At 39.3% G+C, this 13,362-nt stretch overlaps 1 protein-coding gene across 5 annotated transcripts in view; it reads right to left on the bottom strand.

Moving 5' to 3' along the window:
- Positions 1-1,859: 1,859 nt before the first annotated feature.
- Positions 1,860-13,362, bottom strand: part of LOC138928989 (rabankyrin-5) — a 280,025-nt gene continuing 268,522 nt past the window's right edge. For 4 of the 5 annotated variants that reach the window (XM_070287391.1, XM_070287392.1, XM_070287394.1 and 1 more), the window contains 3 exons: positions 6,915-7,774; positions 5,437-6,859; positions 4,929-5,350 (listed from right to left, as the gene is read on the bottom strand). In XM_070287391.1, the coding sequence (XP_070143492.1) occupies positions 5,221-5,350; positions 5,437-6,859; positions 6,915-7,774 (2,413 nt within the window). In that variant the 3' untranslated portion in view covers positions 4,929-5,220. Of the gene's footprint in view, positions 2,428-4,928; positions 5,351-5,436; positions 6,860-6,914; positions 7,775-13,362 lie in introns of those variants that run through there. The other variant, XM_070287395.1, reaches the window with a different exon arrangement.

The raw sequence follows: 13,362 nt of genomic DNA on the forward strand, positions 1-13,362 counted from the left end.
TTTATGAAAATTCTGATCGAATTCAAGTCATTTTGGACTCCCCTTTCTGATTAAAATAAGCATATATGCGCTCATTTTCTGATCATAAATGACGCTGTCTTCGGGAGAAAATGGACCCCTAGCCGCGACTCTTCTGGAAGAGTCGTTTCCGACTCCTCTTTTTGCCAAGAGGGGACTCTTTTTCGAGTCATATTTGAATCGAAATTTGAACGTTTGCAAGTCATATTTGTAGCACTAAGGGAATCATTTTTGAGTCCCATTTATAGTAATTAGGGACTCTTCTTCGAGGCATATTAGTAGTGAAAATAAATTAAATATTCCATAATATTTTGTTGCTTTATTTTTTATTATTATATATATTTTTATATGAAATAATAATAATTTAAATTTAACAAATAATATCACTAAAAACTTAAGTATTCCAATCGCCTTCTTCTTGATGCACGATCTTTGGCACACATTATCTATTCTCACTAAGCTTAGCAAGTTACTAAAACTTAGCTTAAAAATGCAGAACATAAGAGCAAACGATTCAAATTTAGCGAAAAGTACCGCTTAAAAAAGATAAACGAGATAAGGCAGATATCACAATGCACGTAAAAGGGAGAGCGCGCGATTAGGCTCTCCAAGTTCTCTGACCGAATGCAAAAAATAATCTCATTTCAATCTGGATGATATATTTTCGATTTCTTTACAATTTTGTTTTGCTATTTTATAAATCGTATTTAAAGGTCATTTACGACTCTTTTTGGAGTCATTTTCGAGTCATTTATTAGTCGCGCATAAGACAAATCTTTTTTTAATCATTTCGATGACTCGAAAAAGACTCCTCAAGATGATTACGATCTTCCAAGTGCTTGCTGGGTACATATATGTATGTATGTACGTACATATGTTTAATTATGCAGAAATATGTAATGCTACCAGAAAAAGTGAACATTGTTGCATTCGGGCGGTAATCGATAGCCGCAGGCGAAATAAATATCGTCTGGGATGCGCACCGAGGATAGGTTGGCAGGGCCAGGAAGAGGGGAAGTGGATCGCATCTCGAGCACCTCATGCGATCCACACCGAAGGGGAAGTGTGGGAAGTATGTGCCGATCGCGAGAGAGGCTAGCTGCACCCACACCAAGGTACCAAAGAGTACTGGCCTTGAAAGCGGTTCTCGACCCCGGGAGAGAGAGGCGAGAAAAGTGGGTGAACGAATTGGTGGGAACCGAGCCTATATAGGGCAAGGTGACCGCTAATGGCGGCCAGTAGGAAAAACGAGCCGAAATACAACCAAAAACCCTTGCAAACCTTTCAAACCGCAAAAACCGAAAAATAAACCTAAAAACCGAAAAGTAGTGACGGGAAGGTGAACAAAATTAATATATATATATACATATTTCGGACGGGAGTGCGAAAAAAAAACTAAGAATTAAATAAAGGAGGATAAACTGAGCCGGGAAGCCACGAGGGTGACCAGGAGCCGGTCACGGGAAACCAAAAAAGAGAAGATGGGATACAGGAAGGAAAAAAAGTGAGTCCGTTCCAAACGGAACTAGAATTAAAATAAACCAAGACACGTTCACAGGGTCCTGTGCCTTCTGGAGGCGAAAATCCTGGGCGGGAGTAACTAGGGAAAAAAAATCGGGCCCAACCCCAAAGTCGGACGGGTCCCGAATACTGGACCTCAAAGGCCGAGGTGCCACCGTCTCAGCCGGGACAAAGGTGACGGAAGCCCCAAAGAATCCACGGCCGGATAAGATTAGTTAATTTATTTATTTACGCAAGAAACATTAGGCTAAATTCTTTATTTATTTATTTCGCCATATTTATTATTTATTTAATTTATTCACTTCTATTTATTTATTTATTTATTAAATGTAAATCCACGTTATTTATTCTAAAGTGCCCGTGCTAATTTATATTGTTTATTTGTTTGTCGGTGCGTAAGAAAAATTTATATGTGAATACATTAATACACTTATTTGGCAATATAAAACGCCATATTTAAAAAGCACCAAACGCCGAATACATGAAATTGAAAAATTAAAAGCACGTAAAATTAAACCGACGGCACCTAAATAACAATTAACAATGATATCCACCAACATGAACTAATAGACATCCGTGAACATAAACAATTGCAGAAAATTTAACATAAATTAAAGTTTAAATCAAGAGGAGAGAGAGAGATCTTTGATGCGGCTGCGCTGCGAAGGCCGGTTTGTAGTGTAGGGGTATATTTGTGAAGATAAATAATTTCGAACGTCCCGTCTCAGTCCCTTCCCCTAATTTGGAGCTCCAAGTAGGTAGGATGCAGCTGAAATTAGTGAGGGTACTTTTAAATAATTATATACATTTTATTATACACATCTATGGTTTTCATCGTCGTTTGTTCAATTTCCATATTTTCTGGTATTATTTTGCCCATGTGATGTTCTGAAAAGATAAAATAAAAGTTTGTTAATTAGTCATATGTCAAAATTAAATATGTATGATTATCTAGGAAATTAAAAATGTTTATAACGATGAGTTGCTAAGCGTTTTCCGATTGGGGGGGGGGGGAAAGGATGACTAGACCGTAGTCAGGAGTAGGCCGGAGAAGTCCGCCTGCCAAGGGGAGATCCGCAGAAGATGAGAGTCCGGATCTCTGGAAGGGAGGGGCGTCCAGGGCGATTCCAGCCAAGCCCAAGCCTACGCTCCGAGAGAGGAGAAGAGAGAGGTGAAGTAAGCCGGCAGTAATTGTTGTAGAGTAATGTAGTTTGTTTACCTTTCTTATCGGTTCTTGTTGTTTTTTATTATTATTTAGCGGATTCCAGATCAGCTGGAATTTATGGTGCGACCTTCGGGCGAATGGGGAGAAATCCCCCCTGAGAGGAGACTGGCTAGCCGGCCTTGCCCTATCGGTAAAACTCAGGTCGTAACAACATAAATAAAAATTTACAATCCATAAATAAATAAGGAATAAATTACATCGGATTTTTACTAGGAAGGGGAGGATTTTTCAGGAATTTTCTATAGGTTTTCATTCCCGCGGGATTCCTCGACGATTCCAGGAGGATTCGATTTCAAAATTCCCGGGGACTGTCCCGGGGTATTGGTGCGGATTCCTGGCGGAATTTCGAGATCGTCGCTGGGAGTACCCTAATAGAGCTGGGAAAAAATCGATGTCAACATCGATTAAATCGATTCTTTCTTTTTGGTCGATGCATCGATTCGGTTTAGAAAGAATCGATTAATCGACAAAGTCCATGCTTTGCGCTATCTGTGCGTTTCAGCTAGCTCAACAGAAGCAGAGCGAGTATTTAGTAAGGCTGGATGTATTATAACCGATAGACGTTCCGCTTTAAAACCCAAAACTTTAAATAAGCTCGTTTTTGCCAACAAAAACCAGTGGCTAGTCTAGAATTTTTATATTTATTTTCATTTTTATAATTTGAAAATATTTTCTTTTGTTTTTTGTGATCTCATTGAATTGATCTCATTTAATTTAATTTAATTTTTCTGGAAATAACCAGTAAATAATTGATTTTGATTTTTTGTTTTTATAATATGAAAATATTTTGTTTCTTATTTTATGAACCTTTATTTAAAATATTTTTAGTTAAACTAGGTTACTTTATTTAAAATAAAGGCTTTGAATAATTTTATTTAAAATAAATAATTTTATTTAAAATAAATAATTTTATTTAAAATAAGGATTCATAAAATAAGAAACAAAATATTTTCTTAAAAAAAAAAATCAAAATCAATTAATCACTGGTTATGGCCAAAAAAATTTATTTGATTTATTATGAATACATTTTGGGTTTATTGTTTAAGAATGAATATGTAAATAAATTTAAGTTTTGGTTTTTTCTGAATATATTTGAAGTAAAAAATAAAAAAGGTTTGTTTTCGATTTAATCGATTTAATCGATTTAATCTATTTTATTTTCAAAAAAATCGAAAAGAATCGATTCGCTGAGAATCGATTTTTTCCCAGCTCTATACCCTATGTATGAAAGTTCCTCGCCGCGTTGTATGGGCGGTCCCGCGGGATTCCGCGGGAACCTATCCCGGTGCCCCGAGGAATCCTTGGGGAATCCGGGAAGAATGGAACTGAAGGGATGTTGGCGATGTTGTTGTTGTTGCACTAGGCTTGAAGTTGCCGGATCCGCGTTGTTTCCATGTGGCCAGAGAGAGGGGCATGTTAACTCGCGAACACGCGTCACAAACGTCTGCCCCGCCTCTTATAAGTGTGGAGGAGAGTCGAAGGCTCTTTCCCGTAGCAGATTTAATTGGATTCGGTTCTACACCCATTTTTAAAAGTGTTGAGGCAAGCTTAAAGTTCTTATCTTGGAACGTTAAGTTAAGCTCCAAAGCAATTGCTGCCTGATCGGCATTCCGGCTCGACAAAAAACCCAGTTTTTTAACCTTGGATCTAGTATGCCACCAACTCTCTTTATTCTGCAGCCAACACCACCAATTAGAATCTAAAATGGAAGGAAATTCATATAAATACCTAATTGTTATTATAAAACACTTTTAAAAATAGAATTTATCAATTCTGCCTTCTTGCTCTGTTTTTAAATGACAGTTGATAATAATCGATGTTTGACAAGTGAACATCGATGTTGGCCGAATTTTTGGAAACATCGATGTTTGTTCCAGCACTATTTCAAGGTCCTCCGATGATTAATGAAAACTGCATTAGTGTGTCATAAGGCCATTACAAAATCACAGCAATTAACATTTTTTTATCCGTTAATATTAATCTTATCTTAGTACCCACCGAACAAATAATCAAAAAATTCTTCTTCTTTCCATTTCGCTGCTTTTTAGTTATATGTTTCGCAACATTAAATTTTTGTATCTTAAATTAGTTTGAAACACTTGTTGAAAAGTCGAAAGTACATCTTCCTTTGGCAAATTTTAGCTAAATTTCTAAAATCTTCAAAAACATTCCAGAATTTTATCTTTTTTTATTTTATACTACTATACTATACATACATATATACAAAATTTAAATCTTTCCTCTTTATAATATTAATGTGCTATCTCCTGTTATTTTTATTTTGTTCATTTGACCAAAATGGATCGATTCTGAATGATCCAATTGCAAGGGTATACAAACTTCTGCGGGTAAAAGTTAGCTTCCTTTCTTTTTTTAATTTATTTTTTCAATATTTTGCTGCATACGTACATTGCATATTTTATTTAACAAAATTATAAAGTTATATTTTATTATGTTCATACATTTCCACATTGCAGAACATAAAAACAAACGGAGCAAACTCTAACTGGTTTGTTGATTCCGAATTTCAGAATAGGTACGTCGTTGCTGGAACATTTGGAGCACAAAACACGTCCACAATGCCGACTTAATACAAGAAAAAAAAAAAGAATTAAGTTGAAGATAAAAAAATTGTATAATTGTGTATAATTCAAATTAATTTTAATACTTACCAATGGTGTTTTCGCATAGTAATTGTAAATTTAACAGTACATTCCTGGCATAAGTCAGACTCCGACCATGGTGATTCCTGTGTCAGTTTGTCTAACAAATTGTGGAGAAGTTGGTCTGTAGCCAACTTAAAATTAAAAATATTGATACCTTCCCTATTTTCAGTGCCAAGACACGCTCCTGCTTTTACAAGTACTTTACAGAGTGGCGATTGGCCACGCATAAAGGACAGCAGAAGTGGCGTGTTACCATCAAGGTCAGGGATGTTAATTGGGTATTTCGGCATGCATTCTAAAAATAATTCGCAAATTGTTGCCCCTGTATTATCTTCCGCAACTCGACAAAGTTCATGCATTGGATTTCGACCTCTTACATTTATTGCCTCTGCGTTTACTCTTGATTCAGTTAAAAGTTCGCGTACAATTAAAAACTGACCGCCACGTACAGCTAGATGCAATGCATTATTTCCATTAGCATCAGTTGCATCATAGTCAGCGCCGTTTTGAATTAAAGCAGATACTGCGGAAAGATTGCCGTGTTCAATTGCAATATGCAGAGGCAATTTTTGAAGCGCATCACGCTCATTCATACGGGCCCCAGCTAATATCAGATTTCTTGTTATCATTTCAATTTGCGATGCAGCTGATAAATGTAAAGGCGTTGACTGATTAACATCATGTACACGTGAATTAACGTCTACTTGAATAGATAACAAAAAGAGCACACTTTCCAAATCATCTTTCATAATTGCTAAATGCAAAAAATTACGGCCTCGTGGATCCATTTGCTCAGCTGCAGTTGGAAGTCGATCTAAAATGCGTTGCGCTGCCTTGTAACTTCGCATATTTAGAGCGGATGCAAATGCGGTATTTCCAGAGCTGTCTCTAAGTTTTAAATCTATTGAAGGGTGACAGAGAAGAATGGTTATTATCTCTTCATGTAGATTTTCTATAGCTATATGTAGTGGAGTTTTCTTTTTAGTGTCTACTACGTTTACATTCGCTCCATGATCAATTAGAGTTTGAAGTACTTGGGTAAGTCCCCATTGACAACATAGATGTGACGGAGAAGCTTTTTCCACAACCTCATCTCCGCCCTCCCCGTTTGGACCTGCTTGACGAGCAGAGTCTAAGTCACATTGACTTTGAATTAAAAATATTGCTATAGAATCTTTGTTTTCATCTATTGCACGATGTAGAAGTGTCTGTTGGCAACCATCAGGTCCCTTGTCCCAACAGTCAGTATCAATACCATGACGCACAAGTACGTGTGCCACATCTTTTCGTTCTAGAACTAAAGCAGTCCACAATGGCGAAACACCATTATTTTCAGATGCATTCAAGGAAATTCCTTTTGTACAAAGAGAATCCACAACAGTTGGTAGATTATGTTCAATTGCCAGCATTAATAAGGAGTCCTGATCACCTATGTATGGTATTTAATTATTAACATAATGATAAAAATAGAGAATATATATTACCTGTTGCTGCAGTAAAATCAGCTCCATGTTCAAGTAAGAATAATGACGTCTCACTGTCTTTATTCATAATGGCTTGGTGTAAGAGCGTAATTTTGTCTTTATTTCTTGCATTAACGTCTGCCCCGCCTCTTATAAGTATGGAGGCAAGTCGAGTTCTTTTTAATCGCAAGCAAAAGCTTAGGGGTGAGTCACCATTAATATCAATGCAATTAAAGTCATCTTTTTGCACTCTACCTTTCATCTGAACAAATGCTTCTACTGCATCAATTGCATTTGCTTCAACTGCCATTTGAATGGGTGATTTTAAACCGTTTTCAATAGGTTGTATATTGCATGTTGCACCTTTTATAAGCAGAGTTTTTACGAGGTTCGGTATGTTATTAAATGCTGCAATATGCAAAGCAGTTAATCCACTCATATTTGAGTAATCCAAAATGGCGAAGTCTGTAAGAAATATAGCTGCATTCTCGCATTGTATATCCATGGCTAGCACCTGGAGAAGGCTATTTCCCGTAGCAGATTTATTAGGATTTGGTTCTGCACCCATTTTTATAAGTGTTGAGGCAAGCTCAAAGTTCTTCTCTTGGAACGTTAAGCTAAGCTCCAAAGCACACTTTTCTTCTACAGTACGCAAGTTAATATTTATGTTAGGCACTTGAAGTAAAAGTTTGATCATTTGTGTATTCTTTCTAGAAATTGCTGTATGTAAAGCGGTTTCTCCATTCTTGTTTTGAATATTTACATTTGGATCTCTCTGCAGTATTTTAATGCCAATTTGTAATATTTCACCAAAAATGTTCGGATTATTTCGGCATTCATCATAGCTACATATAATATGTAAAGCGGTATCTGCAAAAGGTCTAATGACTTACACAGATAAGAATTAAACTTAAAAGAACAATGTTTTCGGCATGCCGAAGTTTATGTAAACTTGTGGTTTTATTAAAGTGTTGTTAATTAAATAGGGATGACAACCATAGGTTGGTTTCATAAAATAGCTCAGCATTGACCTTTGTGTCTTTATATTCTCTTAGTAAAATGGTTTTCCAAGGAAACTCTATCTCCATATTTTTGAAGTCTTGGTTAGCTGCGTTTAAAAATAAGCAAACTAAGCCCAATTAGCTCAATTAATAATTAATAATAAATTAAATTAATAAGTCCTTTCACTTCAAAGAGAGGTTTTCCCGTCTTTTCAGGCATGGTTGCATAAAAAAATCCACATTTCAAGACAAAGCTCTCAAGACTGATGCAGCTTAGCTTTTCGTTCAAATCTTTTGCAAAGCACGCTACGATTAACTTTAGTACAATTCGAAAGAGCTTTGCCTTTTTTCTATTTTTTATACTGGTAAAATATTTATTTGTAATATTGGTCGGTAATATTGCAATTGCTTATAATCGATTTGATCTGATCTTTAACCTACCTACCTTTATTTACATTTCAAGAATTAAGCATAAACAAACACAGTTTTTCTTGTTGATTTCCTGAACTTTCTCTCCGGTACCTGTCTCTCGTTTCCGAGAACTTTTGCAAATTACAGTTAATTCCTACTCTTTGGTTAGATATTTATTTTAATCAAATCCCTTCTCGGGGACATCCCCATTAACATCTATAATTAAAGAATCCTGGTCTCCGAGTCTCGCAGATACTATTCGCAGATCTTCTGTTGCTGCTGATGCCATTGTTCTGCTTCCGATTTACGACAAATTTCTGCTCTGACAGATTTAATAACAAAACGAAGCTAGCCATTGTTAAGGTCCAGACCGTGTTCCTCCAAATCCAATTTTAAGGGGTTATATACCTTTTTTCTTTCAAAAAAACGAAAAAATTTTTTTTGCTGAATCCTAAAGTATATCCCTAGAGAACATTTTCATAAATTTTTATAGAGACCGAATAATAGTTCGATAGGAAAACAGCGTTTTGAAGCGCGACTTCAATACTTGCAGATACTCAACGTAAAACTTTGAATGCGATTATCTCAAAGTCGTGTTTTTCCAAAAGTGCCTTTGCTGTGACCGCGATTGCACAAGAACTATTTGATCGATCTTCTTCATTTTTTTTTAAATAATTCGTAATGATTGTGCCGAGTTCGTGAACGATTCAGTTTCTATGCGCCAATTTTGATTTTGCAGATCAGAATTTTTTAATAAAATTTTTAGAGCTCGAAAAATCAACTTTTTGGAAAAATCGTTACTGTATGCAGAAAAAGCCAAATATTCTCGAAAATAATCGTTCACGAACTGAAAATAATACTATACTAATAAAATTTTTTGGTTTTTTTATTTCAGTTGACCTGCTGGACTTCCATCGTGGTCACCGCAAGCCGCTATAAAAAAAAGATGTACTATCAATAAATAATAACTTCAGTGTCATAAAATAATTGCTACACACCTGAAAAAAAATCGAAAGTTCCCTCAATTTTTTCGCTCAAAAAGGTATATAACCCCTTAATAACAAGTTGATGGCATTCTTATATGTCGGTTCTCAGCTCTCCATCTATATGCTTAACTGTTGCTTCTTGGAAGAAACTACTGTAAAGTCTCGAAAAGAAATGCTAAGTTTATTAGGAATTCCCCAAATATAAGCATATACTTAGTAATATAGAGTCAAAATGAACCCAATATAAAAAAAAAAACGTAAAAAAAATAAAAAAAAAATTGTTCGAGGTCAAAATATTTTTATTTGGTCAAATAAACAAAAAATAAAGCAAAAAATAATAATCTTTTGTTATTCAAAATTCGTTTTCATAGGAAAAAATTATATTTTGTTATAGGGTATAAAAAGGAGAATTTGTGTGCATGGCACAATACGCTGTATATATATAAATTTCCAACAATTACCTGTCAAATGCTGTTTAAATTTTTCGATTATCTTATTTGGTTCAAAAGTTATGGTTTTTGCAATGTAAAATGAGAAAAGGCGCTACTGTGCGTCGACGAATAAATATTGATAATAACGAAATTTTGTAACGGCCTTCTCTAACGCTTTTCAGATATATAACTTTTAATATAGGACATTAATGTCCAATGGTTACTACATTCGAGTGGCCCTTATGACACAAAGCATGTGCTTGTTCGTGTTAGGTGTTAGTAGGCACAAAGTAAAAAACAAGAAAGAATAAGTTTGCGTGGCACTATGTTTGGAAATTATTAAGATTATAGTTATTGTGAGACAGGGTGCAAATAAAGCAAACTGCTATATTTTTTTAGGGGGTTGACCTATGTGACTATTTGAAAAAATTTAACTTATTTTGGCATAAATCGCTTCCCTAATTTACGTTCTGGAGGTATTTAAAAGAATTTGTCGATATTCGATGTCATTAAAAAGTAACATCACTGAAAAGACATGCTCTTAAGAGTCCTGTTATGATTATTTCTTTTTCGTTTTTCTCAAAACCACGTTTTTTCAACTGTTCAACACGATTTCACAAAATCGATTTGGCTCTGAAATTTGCAGAATGCGGTCATCTCATGAACTGGAATCTCTTTTGGATAGGTCAAATACTTTTTTAACCACTGCAAAATGGACCAAAAAAAAAGGGTCTTAAAAAAAAAAAAAAACAATTTTAAAGAAGCGCTCAATTTGCAATGTTTAATATTTTCAAAATATCTTAGTTCATGCCTGGCAAAAATCCTCCATCTGAACCGTCCCCGAGGGTGCCGGCTGGGCAATGGGCACTATATTAGCCCGGACAGGGGTAATGCATTGCTGCTTTGCCCCGTCCGCGATAATACAGTGTCTAGCTAAGGCCACGGCTCAACTCCTTCTGCCCTAAAAAGCCTAAGGAAGTGAGCCGTTAGCCATGGGTGGAGGTGCCTGGCGGAAGGCATAAAACGCAAGTGGGTGGTACCCCTGAAAAAAAACCAATCTGGAGGGTTTAAAGAAAGAAACCAGGGCTGGGATTTCAGCCCAAACGTCGGTGGAAGGCGTGACCGCTACCACCGGCGGGCACGGGGGGGAGCAATCCCCTCTGCGTGTCGCCAGCGGTTACACCTCTGATGTGACGGGAGCAGGTCATGTCAGTTGCAACGCTACTGCCGAAAAAACTACGCAGGGGAGGTTGAGCCGCTCACGTGCCATAGTCGATACAGACTCGGACCTTGAGAGCGTGCAGCTTCCCCACTCACCGAAACCAGGCACCAGCTCCCAGCGCAGGGACGGGCCAAAGCGGTCAAGTGAGGGTATGAAGGCCAAGGCGCAGTACAAGGCTGCCCTCCGCATCCAGGATCGGCTCCAGAAAAAAGCCGCCCTATCCCCATAGGAGAAGGCAAAGCTTACCTCGGCTCAGAAGAAAATCGCTGAGGGGAGGCTTCACTTCGCCAAACTCCCCCATATAAGTTCGACTGGCGGATTCGCAAACAAGGTGGAGGAGACGCTTGCCAACAAAAGGCAACGCTCAACCGAAAGCGCCTCTATGGACGCACCGGGGAGCAAGCGGCAACGCGGGCCTAAAGAGGCAGGCCCTCTTCAAATGGCGAAAAAGCCCAAAAAAAAAAACCGCAAAAGTCAGTGAGGTGACCAAACGACACCTGATCGTGGCCCTCATTGACAGAAGCGATGAAGCCGGCAAAATGACCGAGGCGCAGTGGAAGATGGTGCACGCGCGGCTCGTTGAGTCATTCTACGCACGGATGGAGGATGATCCTGAAGCTCCCATGCCCACCTTCGATGGCGCTGGGTGGCTAAATGGGGTCAAAATCCTAAAGTGCATGGATGACCCGACGAGAAAGTGGCTGACGCGGTCTGCCAGTTGGAGGCGCTGTGGGAGGGAGCCAAGCTAGAGGTGGTGGACCGGGAGCTAATCCCATCCACTCCAAAAGCGATGGTACTCTTCCCCATCGCAATCCAAGCGGACCGGGCGCTGAAGCTGCTGCAGCGTCAGAACCCGGATATCCCAACCGCGGACTGGAAGGTTCTACACGTTGCGGCCCCATCACCCAAAGTGCAGTCCTCCAGATAAACAAGGAGGCAGAGGACATCCTTTATCCCAGATACGGGAAGATGGCGTGGGGCATGGGTAGCGTATACCTGCGCCTCAAAAAGCGCCACCCCGGGGATAAGGTTGCTCACACCCTGAAGGCAGATGTGGTGGAGAAGGACCTAAGTCTGGAAACCATCGCGGATGCCGACCGGGAAATGACGCTGGATGAGTCCGACGAAGGAGAGGACGGTGACCTGACCGTAGTAGTCAACCCGTCGTATGGATGTGAGGCCAGTACCCATGACACTCAGGGTGCTGCAGCTCAACCTCCATAAAAGCAAGGTCGCGTCGGCGGAACTCCTTATAGCCATAGAGCAAGGATCCGCCGACATAGCTTTGGTCCAGGAGCCATGGATCGCCTCAGGCAATGCCATCGCCGGACTGAAGTCCGCAAATTACAATTTGCTCCATCCACCAACGGTAAGCAGGAATAGAACCGCCGTACTTGTACGGAAGGGTCTACACGCTAACCTTATGTCTCACTACAGCTCTGATGACCTGACCGTGGTGATGCTAGAGAGCGGGAAAAAGCGCCTTTTGGTAGCTTCCTGCTACATGGCACACGACAGAACGGCCCCACCAGAAGAACTCATGAGCCTGGTAGAAGCCAGCCCGAAGGACCAGCAACTGCTCGTGGGTGCAGACGCCAACGCGCACCACTGTGTATGGGGAAGCCCCGACATAAACGACAGAGGTGAGTCTCTTTTAGACTTTATACTCTCAACCAACCTGAGTATAGCAAACGTGGGGGAGGAACACACCTATGTAGGTCCCACCTCCTCAAACGTGCTAGATCTTACTCTGGTAAGGGGACAAGGTACTTTGGTATCAGAATGGAGAGTCCTTGAGAGACCATCCTTCTCAGATCATAAGTACATACGGTTCCAATACGCATTCGAACACTCTCCAAAACAATCAGTCTTCAGGAACCCCCGGAATACTAACTGGGGAAAGTTCAAGGAGACTATCGCGACACGGCTCGCGATCTCTCCGGGCAGAGCAGAATCCGCGGAAGACATAGAAAAGTCCCTAGAGACCCTCTCCAAAGAACTGCTAGATGCATACCACGCATGTCCTATATCGGACACGAGAAAGAGGACCAGGCCACCCTGGTGGAATAAGGAGCTTTCACTCCGACGCAACAAGCTCAAAGAATACTTCAAAATTGCGAAGTAGGCGAAAAATCATTATCATATCATTAATGAGGAATACAAATTCCTACAAAGGGACTACAAGAAGGAAATACGCGAGACTGCCCCAGAAACGGCTAGACTCCGGAAGTTGCTATCGAAGCAGCCTACCATACAGAGTCAGCTCAAACGCGACGACGGACAGTGGACTGAGGGCACCGAAGAGGCCCTAACAGCACTAATGCACGCGCATTTTCCAGGATGCACTGAGGTACCCGATGCAAATAAGCACCAGGACCTAGCAACTGGAGTAGAGCATCCCAAAAGGTTGAATATCCT

Source organism: Drosophila kikkawai, chromosome 3R (genome assembly GCF_030179895.1).
Source record: "Drosophila kikkawai strain 14028-0561.14 chromosome 3R, DkikHiC1v2, whole genome shotgun sequence".
NCBI lineage: Eukaryota > Metazoa > Arthropoda > Insecta > Diptera > Drosophilidae > Drosophila > Drosophila kikkawai.